Source organism: Nyctereutes procyonoides, unplaced genomic scaffold, assembly GCF_905146905.1.
Source record: "Nyctereutes procyonoides isolate TBG_1078 unplaced genomic scaffold, NYPRO_anot_genome, whole genome shotgun sequence".
NCBI lineage: Eukaryota > Metazoa > Chordata > Mammalia > Carnivora > Canidae > Nyctereutes > Nyctereutes procyonoides.
In genome coordinates, this window is record NW_026575035.1 from 10,403,935 (window position 1) to 10,424,317 (window position 20,383).

General features: G+C 37.1%; 1 protein-coding gene across 4 annotated transcripts in view; it reads left to right on the forward strand.

Annotated features, from left to right (window-relative positions):
- Positions 1-20,383, forward strand: part of SLCO5A1 (solute carrier organic anion transporter family member 5A1) — a 139,107-nt gene that overhangs the window by 66,692 nt on the left and 52,032 nt on the right. For 3 of the 4 annotated variants that reach the window (XM_055318171.1, XM_055318173.1, XM_055318174.1), the window contains one exon: positions 10,433-10,597. The exons of the other annotated variant lie outside the window; for it this stretch is intronic. In XM_055318171.1, coding sequence (XP_055174146.1) covers positions 10,433-10,597 — 165 coding nt within the window. The remainder of the gene's footprint in view (positions 1-10,432; positions 10,598-20,383) is intronic. 4 annotated transcript variants of the gene reach the window in all.

Consider the following 20,383-nt stretch of genomic DNA (forward strand, 5'->3'; position numbering starts at 1 on the left):
GTTAATATAAAAGTATATGTTACAGCCAAAGCATACCTCTTACCTGGCCTGACTCCATGATTATTTTCGTATGGTGTTGTCTCCACCTTTCTTTATACTACATTCCTTCTCCCCACCTTCCAGGGTCCTTTCTGGAACCTCATGGCTGAGGCTTTGGGTCCTGCCCAGGTGCTTTGAAAAGCACTCTGGGGCAGCCTGGGTGGCTCAGTGGTTTAGCGCTGCCTTCAACCCAGGGTGTGATCCCGGAGACCTGGATTGAGTCCCATGTCGGGCTCCCTGCATGGAGCCTGCTTATCCTTCTGCCTGTGTCTCTGCCTCTCTCTCTCTCTCTCTCTTTCTCTCATGAATAAATAAATAAAATCTTAAAAAAAAAGCACTCTGTATTTTGGCACATATTGTATTGTATTATTTTCTAATTTAATAAATATCCCAGCCTTTTATATAACAATGACCACCACTCTGGTGTTTCCATTTTTACTCTTGGTCACTTTGTCTGTGCCTCCTGTGAATTCTGTGACTTAGTCCATTTAAGCTGTCTAGATCTGCTTATTCAATTGACACTTCCCTCAAATTTTACTGTCGTTTAAGAAATTAGCATTATTGAAGATGTTTAGGAAAGGACTAGACTGTTCTCCGCAAATCCTTCTTTTTTCTTTCCTCAAAGATTTATTTATTTATTTTAGAGGATGAGTAGATAGAGAGAGAATCCTTAAGCAGATTCCACTCTGAGTGCAGAGCCAGACACGGGCTTGATCTCATGACCTTAAGATCATGACCTGAGGGGGAACCAAGAGTCTGATGCTTAGCTGACTGTGCCCCCCAGGTACCCTCCAAATCCTTCTAATTATTGAGATATATGGCTGACAATATCTATCTTAAGTAAACTTCTCTCATTCATTCTTTTTTTTCTTTCACAAATATTTTTACTTATTTAAGAGAAAGAGCACAAGCAGGAGGAGAGGCAAAGGCAGAGTGAGAAGCAGACTCCTGGCTGAGCAGGGAGCCTGACACGGGGCTCAATGCCAGGACCCTGGGATCATGACCTGAGCAAAAGGCAGACACTTAACTCACTGAGTACCCAGTCACCTGTACAAATACCTTTATTGAGCAACAAATACAAGACAAAGAATTGGAAGGTAGAAAGGAAAATTGACATAATAAAATATGTCTTGGGATCCCCGGGTGGCGCAGCGGTTTAGCGCCTGCCTTTGGCCCAGGGCGCGATCCTGGAGACCGGGGATCGAGTCCCACGTCGGGCTCCCGGTGCATGGAGCCTGCTTCTAACCTCTGCCTGTGTCTCTGCCTCTCTCTCTCTCTCTGTGACTATCATAAATAAATAAAATTAAAAAAATATGAAAAAAAATATGTCTTTAAATGGAGGTATGTACATTCTAAGTAAGGTTGCAGGAGCAGGAGCATAGAATTCCTACCTTAGCTGCCTGAGTCAGGGAAGACTTGTCTTGGAAGATGACATATTATTGCATTCATTTAAAATTGCAGAGTTTTTGGCTTGGCTTTTTAGAATATAGAAGTAATATATGTCCATAGTAGAAAATTTACAAAGTACATAAAGATATAAAGAATAAAAGTGCATTCTAGTATCATTCCTGAACACTTACATTATTTTTATAACAAAAAAGCACATTTTGAAAAATAGATAGATGTGTTTGCACACCATTGTGAATGTACTGAATGCCCCTGAATCGTTAGCTTTAAAATAATTTTGTTATGTGAATTTTACCTCGATAAATTATTTTTGGAAAGATATTTATTTTACTTGAATTTAGACATAAGGGAAATAAACTGAATAGGCTATAATGTTCAGATAAGTCTCTTTTTTTTCCACAAGAAGAGATATTATGTTCAAAAATATCCATGTCAGAAAAATTATGAAAATTATTAACAGAGGTTAGTATGTTTGTTTGGCATTTACTGTTTATCATTTATATCTGGAAATAATGAAATTTAGTGAACAACTTCATAGTAAAAATTATTTAATTATTTTTTATATTAATAAAACTACCACTCCTCATCCCATCCCCAGTTTAAATTTTAAAAAGTAGGTATCAAAAGAACAATGGAAATCTATGTCTACTTCATAAAGGTCCTTTAGAAGAACAGAGAAAGCTGGTGTGGAAGTAGAATGTCAGCAAGCAAAACAAACACCACAACACATCACAGGGAAGGAGTGTTCCTATAACCAAAGAAAAGATCAGAAAATAAATCGAAGGCTTGAAAATGCCCTAAGATAAATTAGCAGTTGGATATTATCATTCATAATTGTGATTTGGAATCTTGAATAAAGTTTTAAATTATGCTATGGATATTCCTGTAATACCAGTTAATAATTTTCCTGTAAAATTCCTGTAATTTTTTAAAATGTTTAAAATTTTTAAAAAAATATTTAAAATTTTGTTGCTTTAAGAGTCAATTACCCAGTTATCTGAAAAATTCAAGCATGCCAAATGCCTCTTTCCCCCAGATATACTGGATGAATGAAATATTATATATTTCCTCCATCTCTTGTTGGAATTTTTGGTTTATAATCTGATCTACACAGAAAGCCATATTTTGAAAAGGGGTATCCTTTTCACATTTTTCTGTGGTTTTGTTAAGTCCACCACTACATGGACCACCCTTTATCTTATGACTTATACTTTCTTAATAACTAATTTACTCCCCAGGAGGAAATTAGGCATCTTTGGAATAGATTTCATTTTTCTCATAAGTATATGAATATTGTTTTAGTACAAATTGTTGCTGTGATGTTATAATGAATCTTAATAAATAAACACATTCCAGATATAGTTTTTGAGTGCCTACAAAATGCCAGATGGATGCTGGGAGCTGAAGATATACAGATGTACCAAAGTCCTGCTTTCATAGCATTTATACTTTCTTGAAAGAAACAAACAGGTAAATACACACAGTTATAGAAGACTTAATGAGTAGCAGTGTGAACAGCATGCCGTGGGAGCACAGAGGAGAACCACCTGTCTGTCTGAAGGGGATGTCTCCTACAGATTCCATGGATGAGCTTGACATTTGTTTGAGCAGACTGGCAGGGAATATAGTAAATAGTAGAGACAAGGAAAACGATGGCCATGTAGGGGGGCTTATGGTGGGCAATCACAGGACTTCAGAACTGGAAAGGTGGACAGCAACCCTGCATCGAGGGCCTTGCAAGAGAGGCCAGGTTTTGGGCAGCTGGGCCTTCTTCTCATTTTATTCGTCATTCTCTATGGTAGCATATCTTTTTAAAGTATATCATTATGTAAAAAAAGTCTGTTTCAGTAGTTTAAGACAACAAAGTTTGTAAAGGACAAAGCAAGTTGAAGCCCCCTGGGATACTGGGGTTTTGCCATAAGGCTCTCTTGCAGGCTCCTGGCTGCTCTGGGAATGTGTTCCTTGCTTTGTGACCCACAGCCACTCTGGATACTCAACTGCAGGGTGATGCTCAGTTCCTTTTCCTTCCTTATATTCTCACTCAGATCTTCATACTCCTAGCCTAACTGACTCTCTCTATCTCACTTGCCAACAGTAAGGGACACAAAGTAAAGGGCTTGGCCAATCTGTATTCATGTAGGATGCCTTAGACCTCTCCTGGCTGCGGGGCTACCTTCTGGAAGCACCTTTGAGTCCAGCCTCCTTGCCTGGTGCAATCAGCTCATTTTGGGAATATCAGATCACATGCTGCAAACCTTGCTACATCAGCATAAAGAGCCACTGTGAGCAGTGCCTCACAGACCTCTCTGTAGAATGGGATCCATTTTACATGAGACAAAACGTATTATCAATGAGTTCCTCCCTTTGCCCACCTTAAAAGATGATTGCCACCTTTTAGTTCTATGAGACCCAGACTCACTTAAAACTTCACTGTTCCAAACAAAAACTTTATTCTAAATAGATACTTCAAGTTTTAGACATTTTATGAATGAGCATAAAACATTCACAAATACTGGAGCATGCTTGCCTGATGGTCAGAAACTTACGCACATATCAGTACCTGCAGCCTCATCTTTCACTGTGAGCCACAAGGCTTTTGAGAACCAGAAACTATGGTCTCTGCCCTTGCTGAGACTGTCCTTTACTCCACAGGAATCCAGTCACACCACACATCTCAGATTTTTTTGAAACTTTGACTAGAGGTTTGCAAGGTCAAAAATGGGAAGGGGGGGGGAACTACATCAAACTTTTTTTTATGATTCTTTTTTTTTTAAATCTCTTATGATTTATTCATTCATGAGAGACACACACACAGAGAGAGGCAGAGACAGGCAGAGGGAGAAGCAGGCTCCATGCAGGGAGCCCGATGCAGGACTGGATCCTGGGACTCCAGAATCACGCCCTGGACCGAAGGCAGGTGCCAAACCTCTGAGCCACCCAGGGATCCCCAACTACATCAAACTTATTGTAGCATAGCCCCATCACGATTGGCGTGCAACTCAGCATCTGGTACGGTGCAAATGCTGGCTGTCTGGGGTCACCTGCACTGCTGTGGATGTGTGTGTGGGGATGAGCAAAGTATCTGCCAATGACAGTAACACTTTTTTTTTTTAATTTTTTATAAAGTTTCAGCTAGCCAACATAAGGCTAGTTATTAGTTTTAGGTGTACAACCCAGTGATTCAACACTACATCCAACACCCAGTGCTCGCTCATCAATACTTCTTAACTAACACTTCTTTTGAAAGTTATTTCTGTGTGTAGCCTATGTCCTATTACATTCTATTAAATCTTGATGCTTTGTATTGAATTCTTTTCCTACTTTCCTAATGTTAAAGGCATTTCTGGTTTTGGTGTCAGTTTGCCTTTGTAATGGAATTTGTAAGATTTTGTAGCATTAAATGATTAAAAAAATGATAATCATTATTATTATTTTATCTCTCCTTTATCAGGCTTTTTACTGCATTTTTTATTTTATAGTGACAGCTATGAATGACACTAAGCAACTTATTTAAAATATATTCTGCAGCATAAAAATTAGATATTTGACTGCAAATGTATGGATACAGCTTAGATTTTTAAATTTTGTGTTTTTGAAATTATTTTGAATTTATCTAAAAGTTACAGAAATAGTGCATAGAACTCCTGGGTACCCTGTACTCCAGCTCTCCAATTGTTAACATTTCTGACCCATCTGAGAAGTTGCAGAAATGATGTCCTGCTGTGCTGTGCTACTTTAGTGTATGTTTCCTAGGTACAAGGACATTGTCCTACATGACTACAGGGCAGCCATCAAAACCAGGAAATTGATATTGATCCAGTGCTACCATCTAGACCACAAAGCCCTATTCAAACTTTGTCAGTTATTTCAACAATGCCCTTTATGTCCAAATCCAATTCACAGATCACATGTATTTCGTGAGGTGTATTTTAGTCTTCTTCAATCTGGATCAGTTCCTCATATTACCTTATTTTTATGACCTCAATCTTTTTAAAAAGTACAAACCAATAACTTTATACAATGTCCCTCAGTTTGGGTTTGATGATGTCGCCTCCTGACTGATGCGCTTAGTAGGCATACCACTGAAATGATGCTATGGTCTTGTGCCTTCAACAGAAGCTATATAATGCTAATATCTCTGTGAACTTTGATCTCTTGGATAAGATTGTGTCTACCAGGTTTCTCTAAAGTTAATAAATATATTGCAGTTCTAAACCAGCAAGTAATTTATCAGTGTTTGGTGGGGAAGTACTTTGTAGCTAACACATGTATGTGTGATCTAACACATCACAGTCTCTTAGGAATACTATATAGCACTTCAGTATTATGCCTGGGGGGCCATTTGAAACAGGGAAATCACCAAAAGCACAAAAATGCTAAAAATATGACAATATCTTATGAAAAGGACCCTAGCTTGCAAACATGAAAGCTGACACAAGAAGGCAGGGCGAGAGGCCTCATAGGATCTTAGCCAAGAAAGGGTGTGTTCTACAACTAAAATTTTTGGCCACACAGTGCATGTCCTTGAATGGCCACCCCCTGTGAGTATTGATTTGGGTGTTACACATCAATTGTAGCGAGTGGGCAAATTTGAAAATACTAAATCTGTGAATAATGAGGATGACTGTATCTTGTTTCTATTAAACTTTCACTTACCACTTTTAGCATCCATCAACCTTAAATTGCTTCATATTTGAATTTTTGGGATCCTTCAAACTGTCTTGGTGTCCTTCTGACATGTCCTCATCATTCTTTGAACAGTTTACTTTCTCATTTAACAAGATTTTCCAGGCTTATCTTGTATTTTCTCTGCCTCAGCTCTACAGTTAGACATTTCTCCAAGGAGCTCTTGTTTCTCTGAGTGGAAAATGGCCTTTAGAAACCAATTACCAGGTGCTTGGTAGGCTCATTGCTACTAGGGTGTTATAACTTCTAAACCCTGTAGTAGACACAATTAGGACATATGTGTACGTACTCACACTCACACATATCTGTCTATCACCTGTCATCTTTATTTATCCATCTACACCACCCATTCATATCTATCGATCATCTTCTGTCAGTTTATCTGTCTCTCTATCCATCCCGTGACTTCATACCATTACCTTCAGTTCCAATCTGATATCCTCTGTCCATTTTTGTAACTCCTTTCTCTGGCCATTAAAAAGCTAACTGCTGTAATTGTGATATATTTACTTACTCACTCTTCCTGTATTGAAACCAACTCCCAGCCCCATTAGCCAAAGTCACAACCCTGGATATCTGAGGGTTTTTGGTTTTATTTATTTAATTTATTTATTTATGAAAGAGAAGGTAAACATCACATATATTTTTAGTTAGCTTTGAACTTAGAGGGCTATTTTACCACACCAAGTGGGTATGAAAGAAAAATCAGTGTTTTGTAAGTAGTATCTTTTTTTTTTTTTTTTTAACTTTGTTTATGTAAGTAATCTCTACACTCACTACGGGACTGGAACTCAGGAGATCAAAAGTTACATGCTCTTGGGCAGCCTGGGTGGCTCAGTGGTTTAGTGCTGCCTTCAGCCCAGGGCCTGATCCTGGAGACCTAGGATCAAGTCCCATGTCGGGCTTCCTGCATAGAGCCTGCTTCTCCCTCTGCCTCTGTCTCTGCCTCTCTCTCTCTCTCTGTGTCTCATGAATAAATAAATAGAATCTTAAAAAAAATAGTTACATCTCTTCCACTCTTCTGACTGAGCCATCCAGGCGCCCCTATAACTAATATCTTTTTTTTTAATTTTTTTTATTATTTATTTATGATAGTCATACGGAGAGAGAGAGAGAGGCAGAGACACAGGCAGAGGGAGAAGCAGGCTCCATGCACCGGGAGCCCGACGTGGGATTCGATCCCGGGTCTCCAGGATCGCGCCCTGGGCCAAAGGCAGGCACCAAACCGCTGCGCCACCCAGGGATCCCAACTAATATCTTTTAAAACATTCATGTGATACTTGAATGTATTATCTTCTTGTATTAAAAAAATTATTGTATAATTCCCCCAAATGTTTTTAGGGGGAATTATCTTCTTGTATTAAAAAAATTATTGTATAATTCCCCCAAATGTTTTTAGATTCAACACATTGGCAGTTTCTATTTATTTATTTATTTATTTATTTATTTATTTATTTATTTATTTATTTTTATTTATTTATGTGAGAGAGAACAAGAGCACAAGAAAGTACAAGCAGAGGGAGAGGGAGAAGCAGGCTACCTACTGAGCATGGGAACTCAATTCCAGGACCCCAAGATCATGACATGAGCCAAAGACAGGTGTTTAACTGTATGAGCCACCCAGGTGCCCCAACACATTGTCTTTTAATGTAACAAATAAGCTTAATTTGAATCTCCAAATGTTGATAGAAAATCTTAATTTTTAAATTTTTAAATTTTATTTTATTATTTATATTTTTTTAAAGTTTATTTTTTTCTAAGTAGGCTCCACACTCAATTTGGGGCTTGAACTCATGATCCCAAGATTAAAAGTTGCATGCTCAGGGCATCTGGGTGGCTCAGTGGAACATTTAGTTTTTTTCCTTAAATTTTTGCTATTATAAATAACGCTGAAATGAAGATACCTGGACATACATCTTACATATATATGTATATGTGGCAAATTCTGTGAAATAAATGCAAAGACTCAAAATGAAATTTTTCTTTCTTTCTTGAGAGGCAGCTGGGCAAGTGCCGAGCCCCCACCTCTGGGCTCTTCTCCTTTGGACATCAGTTTTCTTTCTTCCCCAGTGATCCTGGGGTCCTGGGATTGAGTTCTGCATTGGACTTCCTACAGGGAGCCTGCTTCTCCCTCTGCCTGTGCCTGTGCCTTTATTTATTTATTTATTTATTTATTTATTTATTTATTTATTTATGACTTTATTCATTTATTCATGAGAGACACAGAGAGAGGCAGAGACACAGGCAGTGGGAGAAGCAGGATCCTTGCAGGGAGCCCGATGTGGGACTTGAACACAGGACCCCGGGATCTTGCCCTGAGCTGAAGGCAAAGGCTTGACCATTGAGCCACCCAGGTGTCCCATGCCTCTCTCTAAATCTTTAAAAACAAAACAAAACAAAACAAAAGAGTTGCATGCTTTATCAAGTGAGCCAGCCAGGCACCTCTCTAATTTTTAAATTTTACATATGACCTTTCGATTTGCATATTTATGAGAGAATATTGGGTAATATTTTGAAGTAGTTTAATTATATATATTTTTCTGGTGTATTTGTCCATGTTAAAAAATGAAGTCAGCATCTTAATTTTTGTTTTAAATGTTCATTTAAACTTTAAACAATTAAATTAAGCTATAGAATATTAAATTTAATTTATATTTTAAAATGATTAGCACATAGTCTTGACTTTCTAAGTTTTAAATTCTGGTGAATAGGCTATGAATTATAGCTTTAAGAACAAGTATTGCTTGATTTTTATGAAAGATTTTATTATGTTGTAGCATAAGAGGCTAACTTTTTTTTTTTAAAGATTTATTTATTCATTTTAGGGAGTGAGAGAAAGAATGCACACTCAAGCAGGGAGAGGGACAAAGGGAGAGGGAGAAGGAGCATCTCAAGCAGACTCCCCATTGAGCATGGAACTCAACATGGACCTTGATCTCATGATCCTGAGATCATGACCTGGGTTGAAGTCAAGAGGTGGACGTTTAACTGACTCAGGCACCCCACGGGATAACTGTGCTAATAACTGAGATGACTATACATGTCAGAAGTAATGCAGTTTATCTTTTCCATGATACATTTCAAGCTATGTAAAGATCCCATAAATGTGAGTTAATTCACATTATAAACATGCAAAAATACAAAAGAATATGCACAAGCATCTCCTTTTATTCCTCTTTCCCAATCTTATTCCCACTTACAGAATCTCTTTGTGTTGTATATATTGGGAAATATATATTAGACCATTGTTTTGGTTTGTTTGATTTTTACTTCAATATTATTTATGTATATATATTTACATACTCATATGTATATTTCTGCAGCAGCCTGCTTTATTCATTTACAAAAATGTTTCTTGGAGTTTGTTTTATGCCAGCACATATAGCTCTGTATCATTTTTAACTACTGCATAGTATTTCATTACAGGGCTGTGCCATATTTTATTTAAACATTTTCCAGTGAGAAGATTTAGTTTTTTTCCTTAAATTTTTGCTATTATAAATAATGCTGAAATGAAGATACCTGGACATACATCTTACATATATATGTATATGTGGCAAATTCTGTGAAATAAATGCAAAGACTCAAAATGAAACTTTTCTCTCTTTCTTGAGAGGAAGCAGGTCAGGTCCTGAGCCCCCACCTTTGGGCTCTTCTCCTTTGGAGATCATTTCTCTTTCTTCCCCAGTCCAGATTCCCTGGGAGTATCTGACCTGGTGACCTGTCCTTAAGCCCTTTTAGCTGCATCATTTCCTGTTTCATAATGAGGCTGGAAGATCAGATGTCCAAAATCATGGACCAGTTCCCCTGCTGTGGGTGTCTGCAATGCCGGGTCAGGGATGTGACAGCTCAGAAGTGTGTTATCTCAGGGAATTGGTAGTTGCATGAGTGGAAATTATAAGGTAGGGCTGTACTGCAGATACTTTGCACATCTAGTAGACTTTTGAGTTATAACAAAGAATAACATTATTTTAATCAATAAAAAATGTAAATAATTTATCTTAAACAATTTTTAGAACAGAAGTCATAGGTTGGGTACTTCTTGTAAGTTTGTGTATGGACATATTTTTTGCTACTTTATTAAATTTCCTTATTCTAGTTGAAAAAATTTTTAAAAACCCAAATCTGCTTAATAAAGGGGATTATTTCAGTCATCAGGTTCCTTTATTTTTATTTTCTATTCAGTAGTCTTGAATATTGCTGAATGGCTATTTCCAGTTCATTTCAAAAACAATTCAATTTTATTTTATTTTCCATCCCTTATTTATAACATTCATTTGTCATTTTTGTCATTTTGTAGACCTACCAAGAGCAGCTGTCAGGATCTTAAGCAACATGACATTCCTTTTTGTGAGTTTGTCATACACAGCTGAGAGTGCCATTGTAACTGCTTTCATTACCTTCATTCCCAAGTTCATCGAGTCACAGTTTGGTATCCCAGCTTCCAATGCCAGCATCTACACTGGTAAGGCACTGACGTTAGAGCTCCTTGAAAACATGATCATTTTTGACCACTAAAATAAAATGCAATGAGTGAAGAGAAAGTTCATTCTAACATCAAAGTGTTAAATAAATTCATTAACAGCTACCTGCCTCCCCCCGACCCCTCACCCCCATCCCCATTTTAGGAGGAGAAGGTCTTTGAGTTTTTCTTGTTGACTCAGATTGTGTTACTGTGTGACATTTTTACCAACTGTGTTTTGGGAAGGGAGAATTTTGTATAATTATATTTTTATGATTCTCAGTTTAAAAGAATGAAATAGGCAATGGCATTCAAATTTAAATCTAAGTATATCCTTTTATGGGGGCATGAATTAAATTTTAAAAATTAATTAAAAAATTTTAATGGATAATCTGAAATATAGATCAGGTGTATTGTATCAGAATTCCCCTTCATGAGTATAAATGGATTTTGATTGAATTACTGGAGATGCTTGACCTTATAAAGGAAATCTATGAATTTTGTTTTAGAAGATGTTTTATGTCTGAGAAAATGATTTTTGGAGACTATGGTACATGTACCCATTGTATGTAGTACCTAGCTCTTTTATCATAGTAAATTAGGTGTTTAGAAATGTGGGAACATTAATTCTCAGATCTTGGGGGAATTTCAGTGTATTATATCATAATATTTTGGATATATCCTTAGTTGTATCAAAAATGGTCAAATGACTGTATCTGTCTAAGGCTCAATCTATTAATAAATATTTAAATAGTTAAGTGGAGATTTATGATAACTTTTGTGATGACTCTGGCTCCCACTTTATCCTCCACATTCACATTTAAACTTAGCAAGCTTGAGGTATCTGAAAACTAACAGGCAAAGTTATATTATTACAGAAAAAAGAAGTTGGTTTGAAATACTTGGGTAATCACTTTGTTCTCTTCTTTTACTTTGCACATGAAAACACATACATATTGGGTTGTAGGTCCATGATAGCAAATATTCTTGTAAAGAGTATACTGCTTTGGATCATAGTAATTGTCACCCAAAAATATGTTTTTCTCTATTTGTTTTTCAGAAATATATGTTTTCCTTATATTAAGGTGAAATGTATAGATTACTTAGCAGTTTGGTTGTCAGAAACTCTGAACAACACAGTTCTAGTTTAATGCTTGCACTGGACCTTTGTTTGAGTGACAATTCTTGGTTAGGAAAACCAAAAGTTGTTTTGTAGCTAGATCTGAAGCCACACAGCTAATAAATGTAGAGTAGTCTCACACATTTCCCTAACTAAGTTTCAATATTAGTAAGTGTTACTGTCAAGAAGATTCATAGTCAAATACATTTGGGACCTTGCTAGGTTCCAGTATTACAGAGTTGTTTGTTGCAGGACTCATCACAACCCTTACTATGCCCGTGTGCACTGTGACACTCCCAGACAGAGGCTCAAGGTACTGTCTTTCCCAAATCCATTTGACTATGAAATTCCACTTTTTAATGGTATGTCTTCTATGAACAATTTTCTTCAGGACACACCTTGAGAAACATTGCTCTTCTATCCTGTGTGTATCCTCTTCTATCCCAGACTAGGGAGTGTTGCTATTTGGACCATCCTCTTCCTCTCCAGATGCACCATCTTGACCCCTTCAGTTCCTGGGGCAGGGGTACATTACTGAGCTAGGTAGGAATTGATGCATATGGAATCATATCGACCAAGGTCATCTCTTTTTTACTGGTCGATGCAGAGGCTAGACATAAAACTCCTTGTGGAAAAATAGAGTAAAGGGTTCAGCTGGACCTGGAGTGTTTGGCTGCAGAGGTCCACAATGATGTGATCAAGGTAGTCATCACCGAATATGGGACAAGGCAGACGCCAAGACCTTTGGCAATGGAGGGTAAAGATTAAATAAAGCTAGGTCACAGAATTTGTTCATCCCATGTTCCAACATCAGGATTAAAAAAGCAACATCACATAGTGCCAATTCCATTCTGGTTTTGCCATTGGTAATTTTGGTTTTTTTTTTACACAGTCAATGCAATTTATACTATGTTTGAAAATCTGATATCAGGGTCCTGATAAAAGGCATTTTTATTCCCAGCTCATACTTTTTCCTTCCTTTCCAGACAGATAACAAATAATAATAGTCAAAGATATACAGATTGATTAAGAGTAGAAGGTTGCCTGGCATATTACAGTAAGACGAACAAGGATGATAATCTTTTTAAAAGCTCATCTTGATTTTTTGAATTTTTATTAATTGATCTTTCTTTTTTCTTTTTTTAAATATTTAATTTATTTATTCATGAGAGACACACACAGAGAGAGAGAGAGGTGCAGAGACATAGGCAGAGGGAAAAGCAGACTCCATGCAGGGAGCCTGATGTGGGACTTGATCCCAGGTCTCCAGGATCACACCCTGGGCTGAAGGCAGCGCTAAACTGCTCGGCCACTGGGGCTGCTCCTAATTGAATCCTTCTTTTACCCTCTGAGCAGAGATTTGTATTTTTAAAGGACTTATTTAGTTTAATTTAGTCTTTTGTTCCCTTTCTATGTATGTAAGTGACATGGAGAATTAAGAAATGTATCTGAACAAGAATTTTAATATAGTTTTTTTAAAAAGATTTATTTATTTATTTAAGAGAGAGAGTACGTGAGCAGGGGGAGGGGCAGAGGGCGAATGAGACAAGCAGACTCCCCGCTGACACTGGCTGGATCCCAGGATCCTGACATCATGACCTGAGCTGAAATCAAGAGTCAGATGCTTAACCGAATGAGCCACCTAGGTGCCCCCAATTTTAGTGTAGTTCTAATTTCTCATCTGACAGAATTTTTGAGTTAAAGTTCCTTTTTTAATTTAAAAGGATTATTTGGATAATTTTGATCCTCTGTAGCCATTTGCTTGTGTTATGTTGTATGATAGAGATGAAGCTCCATACACGTATCACGTGCATCAGAATTCACAAACCTTTGCTCACTCTTTCTCATAACCCTTGAGCACTGGCTCTCACAGAGATGTGCCCTGTGTGTGTATAATCTGTGTGTTTGTGTGTGTGTGTGTGTGTGTGTGTATGTATTAGACTCAAACCAGTACCTAAACTGTTTACAGATCTGCCCGTGTTTGTATTTATGTAACCATGAATCCAGGTTCACGTTATACCTTTCCCATTTGTGGTTTTTCTGCTAACCCATGTAGGGTCACATTTGTTGACTGAAATGAACTGTTTTGAAGTTGATGTTTTGGACAGGCTGAAATTATGGCAAGAGCCCTGAAGGAGGTGATAGAGCAGCCTTGAATCTTGCCACTGCTGGTTACTAGCTGTGTGACTTTTGGCAAGTCATTTTGCTTCCTATACTTCAGCTAAAACTGTAGCTTACCTGTATAATGAAGACAATAGCTTCTCTGTCTCTATGTGTCAGTGTTGTTGTGAGGATCCATGAAGTAGTAAATAGTGATCTGTTCTGAATCTTCCCTAACTTCAAATGGGCACAACAATATAAATCGAAAAACACAACTTATTCATATATTATAGGAAAAGGAATTATTATTGATGATGTTGACAGTAGTTACATTTGAAGCCATGCAGCTTGAACAGGTCTAAGATATATATTATATATAGTATATATTATAATAATGGCGATAATAAAACAGCTGCTGACTTTACTGAGTTTTTGTTTTGTTCTGTTTTGACTTTACTGAGTTTTACTAAGTAGAAGACACCAAGCTTTTTCATATGGGCAACATTACTTAACCCATGTAACCAATGCTTATGTAGTAGGTGTTCTTGATTATGCCCATTTTCATGAGGAAACAAAGGTCTAGGGAATTTTAAATATCTTGCTTAAAGACATGCAAATAGTTAGAGCCAGGAAGCTAGTGTCTTGGAATATATAAATATTCATATGTGATTTTTACTGAAATATTATAATAGGCCTATGCTGTCTTATTGTTTCCAGGCAGTTAAATTTTTTAAATTATTATTTCAGAGAAACTGTATTCTAAGATTCAACTTTCGCTCTCTCTAGGGCAGTCTTTGCCACTGAGCCATGATCAACAACATTCATTTTCAGAGCACCAGACTTTTTCAGCATAACCTTTGACTTCCTAGGGCCCTTGTGTGTGCAGAATTAAAAAGGGTTAGATGGTAGTTCGTCTTTGCAAGCCTTGGAGAACTGTTTTGCTTTTCATTGGAGAATAATCAAAATACTTATTACTTTGGTAAGGGGGATCAGGTTGGGGTGTGATTTTTTTTTTAAAAAAAACACCTATCATTTTTATTGTTGTCTAATTAACCAAATATTTGCTCTCTGTCTTTAGCTACTGACTGGGGTTTTGTTGATGAGATTCAAAGCAGTACCGCTGAACTCAGACTGTACTCTCTGGAAGTCACTGCATGCTTTGAAGCTAGAGAGACATGCACATGCTTTGATTTGTTTCATTCTTCTACTTTTCTATACCAGTTCTTTAATTTTATAAGAACGGTTTTTTTGAGATACATTTTTGTGCTCATTTCATAAATGTATACATAGATTTTTTAACATTAACATTAAACTTCTAAGTGCAAGTAGACCATATTAAGTATGGCTACACTTGGCATCACTGCCTATTTCCAAGGTCGGGCAGTGACATTGGATTCCACAAGACGTGGGCGGGCACTCAAACATGATGTACTGAGGGAGAGAAGAAGAAGGTCCTTACAAACCAACATCCTGCAGCAGCTGCTAGCAACTTCTCACTTCTATATTTTTAAACAATCTTGAGATAAATAGAGGCTATTAGGACCTGAGAGTGACAATTATAGACTCTTTTGTCTTTTGGGTAATTACACTAAATTACATATGTTTTTCTTTGGTGCTAATTAGAACTTTTGTAGAAGGTTATACTGGACATTAAGTCAAGATACTCAAAATTCTTTTTATTTATTTATTAGCTTGTTAATTTAAGGCATGTTTGAATGCCTACCATGTGGCAGGTTCTTAGCCAGTGCATTAATAGTGGCAGTTAAACAGGATCTAATTGCTTAAGAAGGTTCAGAGGCCCTAGAATAACAATGCTTACCCATGAAGTGAGAATATATTTCCCAGTCACAGCTCATCTCTGAAGGGCATGGAAGGACCCATGTCCTCTCTTATATCTGGCACCACTGACATGTACTTGGAACATCCAGGAAGCAGAGCCCCAAACACCTGCTCAGCTGGTGTAATAAAGTATTTTTATAATCCTTTTTATATTTTAAAGTACATTTTTTATTTTTTATATTTTGCTGATCATATGGGTTCCAGCTCTGCAACCAGCCTTAACATCAGAACTCTTCAGGTGTTCTTCGTGAGACCAGGGACAAATCCTCATGCTCACTTTCATCCATAAACAATGCTAAAAGCTGGTACAAATTATCCCCAAACTCCTCAGATCTGGGTTGAACATCAACAGTATTAATCCACGTGTTTCACATCCTGGCAAGGAGTCCATGCCCTGTACGTGTGCTCTCTTAATTCAGCAGGAAGCTCAGACTGATCCCAGGCCTGTGAATTTACCCCTCAGAGCTACCACAGGGACGTTAGTGCATGAGGTGGGCACCTTCTTGGCCCTCATGCTGCTAATCCACTGTGACTGTAGGCTTATCAATCTTCCAGAGAATAGTTTTGTAATGTAGAAAACAATAATTTGGACTGAAGGAAATCTGTGATTTCTTCCTTTTCTTAAATCTTAGATTAAATCATTTTTTCTAAGGCCACATGTGCCAAATTAACTTATTATTATATTCCCCATAGAGTTGTATTATTTTCTTAAAAGAGGATTAGTTATTAACCAATTCATTTTTGTGGTATTTTTAGTAATGTTGCATCACCACCAACTTTGACCATGTCTCTCATCAACAGGATCTGTTTTCCTTTCTGTGGGAGGCCTGATATAATCCACAGACAGGCTTCTCTTTGAATCGCAGATCTATCATTTAACTAAATGCGTGATTTTAGCCAGGTCACCTCATCACTGTTTCTCATTTGTAAAATGTGGGTGATCATATCCCAGGGCTATTGAAAAAAGTGAAACAAGATAATTATATTTTAAAGCATTTGGTATCTAGTAGGTGCTTAATGAAAATTAGTTTTCCTCCTTTGTATGTTGTGAAACAGTGTTAAATTCCTGTTAAAAAGTTTTCCTCCTTTGTATGTTGTGAAACAGTGTTAAATTCCTGTTAAAAAGTTTGGTTAGGTTTTCTGATTTAAAACAAACTTTCTATTAGTCTAATTTAGAGTGGTAACTCAGAGGCATTTTGTTAAATTTCACCTGTTAAAAAAAGTGACAGATTCAAATGAAATTATAAGGAGGGACTTTTTTAGCCTAATCATAAGAGTAAAAAAGCAGAAACTGTGGAGCTGGAGACAGCCAGAGGTGCTGGGAGGGATGTTCATGTCACAGTGCATCATGGAGCTCTGTCTCCCTCTCTGAATCTCGTTTTCTCCCTCTTAGTTGCTCTAAATCAATTCACTAAGTGTTCAGCTTCCTGTTTGGCCAGTTCTCCAAATGCCCATTATTTCTTTTGATTCCTTCCCTTTATTTCCCAATTTTCAGGGTAAAAGTTTGTATCATCATCAATAAATTTAAAAATATATTACAACGAACTCATGGCTACTTATATGTTTGATGTGCTTTAGTCCTTAGTAGTCATTATCCTGTTTGATGCTCCAGTTGTCTAGTCTCTGGTCACTGGGAGCCCTTTCAAGTTAGCACCTGTATTCTGTGGCACGACTTCAATAGTCTTTGGTTTCCAGCATGACAAAAGATGACTCACTTATGTTTCCTGCCCTAGACTTGGTATCAGTTGTACTTCTGCAAGGAGCTGTGGTTCCTTTTAGAGGAAAATGGTATTTGGGGATCACCATCAAGACAGTAGGGTCGCTCATTGCTACAAGGTGGTCATTGTTTCCAGGCCTTTTTAAAAATTTATTTTTAATTTATTTTTTATTTTATTTATTTTATTTATTTTTTGTTCCCCCCTCCCCCTTTTTTTAAATAAAGAGAGAAAAGCAGATCATGAGGTTATGATGATATTTTTGCTTCAAACTTAAAATGTGCAGGTTATTAACTTCTTTGGTATTACATTGTATCTCTTTGCTCTAATTCTGCAAATCTTTTTTCCTAATGACTTTAAAATAATTTTTCCAAATGTATATGTATGTGTGTTTGTGAATTCTAGCTTCAAACTAGGTATCAGTATTTTTACCAACCATGAAATATGAGTTGCAGGTTTGGACCTCTTTGTGGTTCTTTTGTCTGCAGGCTCTCTCTTATGGCTGTGCAAAATACTGTGACCTCAAGTTATTTGAAATAATTCTTCTCTGGTTATGGCAGCAATGTGATAAACTGTGGGGTTTATTTGCTTTATTTTCAGTTTTTAGGGATTATTTTATTTGTATATTTTTAAGTTATTTAAAAAATAATGTAATGCATTTCTATGATTTGAAAGTCAGAACCATAAAACAAAGGACATTTTTTTTTAAGATTTTATTTATTTATTAATGAGAGACAGAGACAGAGAGAGAGAGAGGCAGAGACACAGACAGAGGGAGAAGCAGGCTCCATGCAGGGAGCCTGACCTGGGACTCCATCCTGGGTCTCCAGGATCAGGCCCTGGCTGAAGGCAGTGCTAAACCACTGAGCCACCCAGGCTGCCCAATAAAGGACATTTAAAGAGACCTACTTCCATCCAATTCTCTCTCTCCCTCAATAGGTAGCATTTTATTAGTTTATCCCTCTTGTTTATTTTTTGAATAAGTAAGGAAATATGTGGGAGGGCCTGGGTGACTCCTCGGTTAAGTTGTCTTACTTCGGCTTTGGTCATGATCTTGGGGTGGCATTGAACACTGTGTCTGGCTCCACTCTCAGCTGGAAGTCTGCTTGTCCCTCTCCCTCTCCTTCTGCCCCTCTTCCTGCTTGTACTGTGTCTCTCTTTCTCTCAAATCAATTAATCAAATCTTTAAAAACAAATAAATGATAAATAAGTGTAGTATATTTGCAACATACATAATATATACAGCAGTATTTTATGTTAGTATCTTTCACCTTTCTTACGCCAGAGTTGGTTTACTGTACACTCTGTTGTGTACTGTAGCAGTATCAGAGACCTTGCTCATTTCTTTTACAGCCACACAGTACTGTATGCTACTATATGGAAGTATCATAGTCTGTTTGGCCCTTTATTTGAAGACAATGGGCTTTTTTCCATTCTTTTGCTATAATACCACCTATAATAATCTGTATAAATAATTTCATACTAATAACCCATTGGTCCGATACACTTATTTTCTTTTTAACTGTTTAATTGTCCGTCTTTCTTTTCTTTAATTGTCCATTTTTCAATTAGCCTTTATCCAGGCAGAGAAGCCAATTCCAGACAGGGGAGGGAAGCAGAGAACTCAGGAATATGTTTGTCAGTCCTCACTCTCCCTCCTCCCAACAAGGCTTAGTGTTTTCCCCCAGATTGCTATACTGAGCAAAAGAGGGAATCTTTCTGAAAGTTCTTCAAAAAATCCGTGTAGCTTTTGGGAATCCAAATCAAATTGTAGTTTTTCCTTCAGTTTGTGCCATGATGGTAAAAGCAAATGACTTTTGTGTCAAGTTAGGCTTCCACTCTTAGCTAGGTGCAGTGATACAAAGGAGTCTCTCTATGCATTGTTGGCTACTCTTGCTGTAATACTGCAGTGACTATGACTCTCTCTAGTTTACAGTGGATAAAACAGGTACATAGAACAGTTTTTGTAAGCTGTACACCCAGCAGTCCACAATACAGGTCCATAATATATAGAATGAATTGGTCCTCGGAGAAGGTGCTTACATTTTAGAATTTTTATTGTACAAATTCTCTTTTCCAACTTTTTGTGCATTGGGTAAGACATATAGTATGGTAGTTAAGAGGATCAGTTATGGAAGAAGACAGATCTTGTTGAAATTCTTGCTCATCCATCCATCCATCCATCCATCCATCCATCCTTCCATCCATCCATCCTTCCATCAATCCATTGATCCATCAATCCATCTATTCATTTACAGAGGGATCCTTGCAGTGTAGTGACCTTGCAGTATAGTGATCCTGTAAGGCTGCCATGTCCCTTGACAAGTTCATTAAGTTCTATGAGTATTAGAAATTGTGAGGATTAAATGAGGGAATGTAGATCCTGTGCTTGATGCAGTGTTCAGGAAGTAGCCATTAGGCATAGTTGCAATACCCATTTTATGAGATACTCTCAGCAGAGGGCATCTAAGGCAGAATAATGAAAGTGAAAACATTAATAGTAGAGATTATCTGAGGGAAATGGGTTTAAAGAATAAAAAGAGAAAAATTGTGACTAACAGGTAGCAGGAAAATGAAAGAGAAGGCAAGAGATTTGATATTTATGTGATTGGCTGAGGGATTATTTCATCTGAACCGAGGAAGGCTTAGAGATGCAGTATAAGTTAAAAATTACAATTGCTTTCCAAGTGTAACACATGGAACATGAAATTGATTTCAACTGAATCAGTTTTGAACTAGGGGTAAATCTTGATATCATTGATTTATTCTCCATTTATTGTTCAACATCAAATATGTCTTTTTCACAACTCTTGGGGGGAGAACATTTTAAGTATTTTAATTTCATATATTTGAGCATAGTGCAATGAAACGTCAGATGACCAAATCTCTCAATTAAATGAAATGTTTATTTAACTTATCTTTGATGATTACTAGTCCATATGTCTGGAATTTGTTTCTCAAGCACACCCGTGTATGTGTGCATACACAGGGAAAAATGAGGACAGACATCACTTA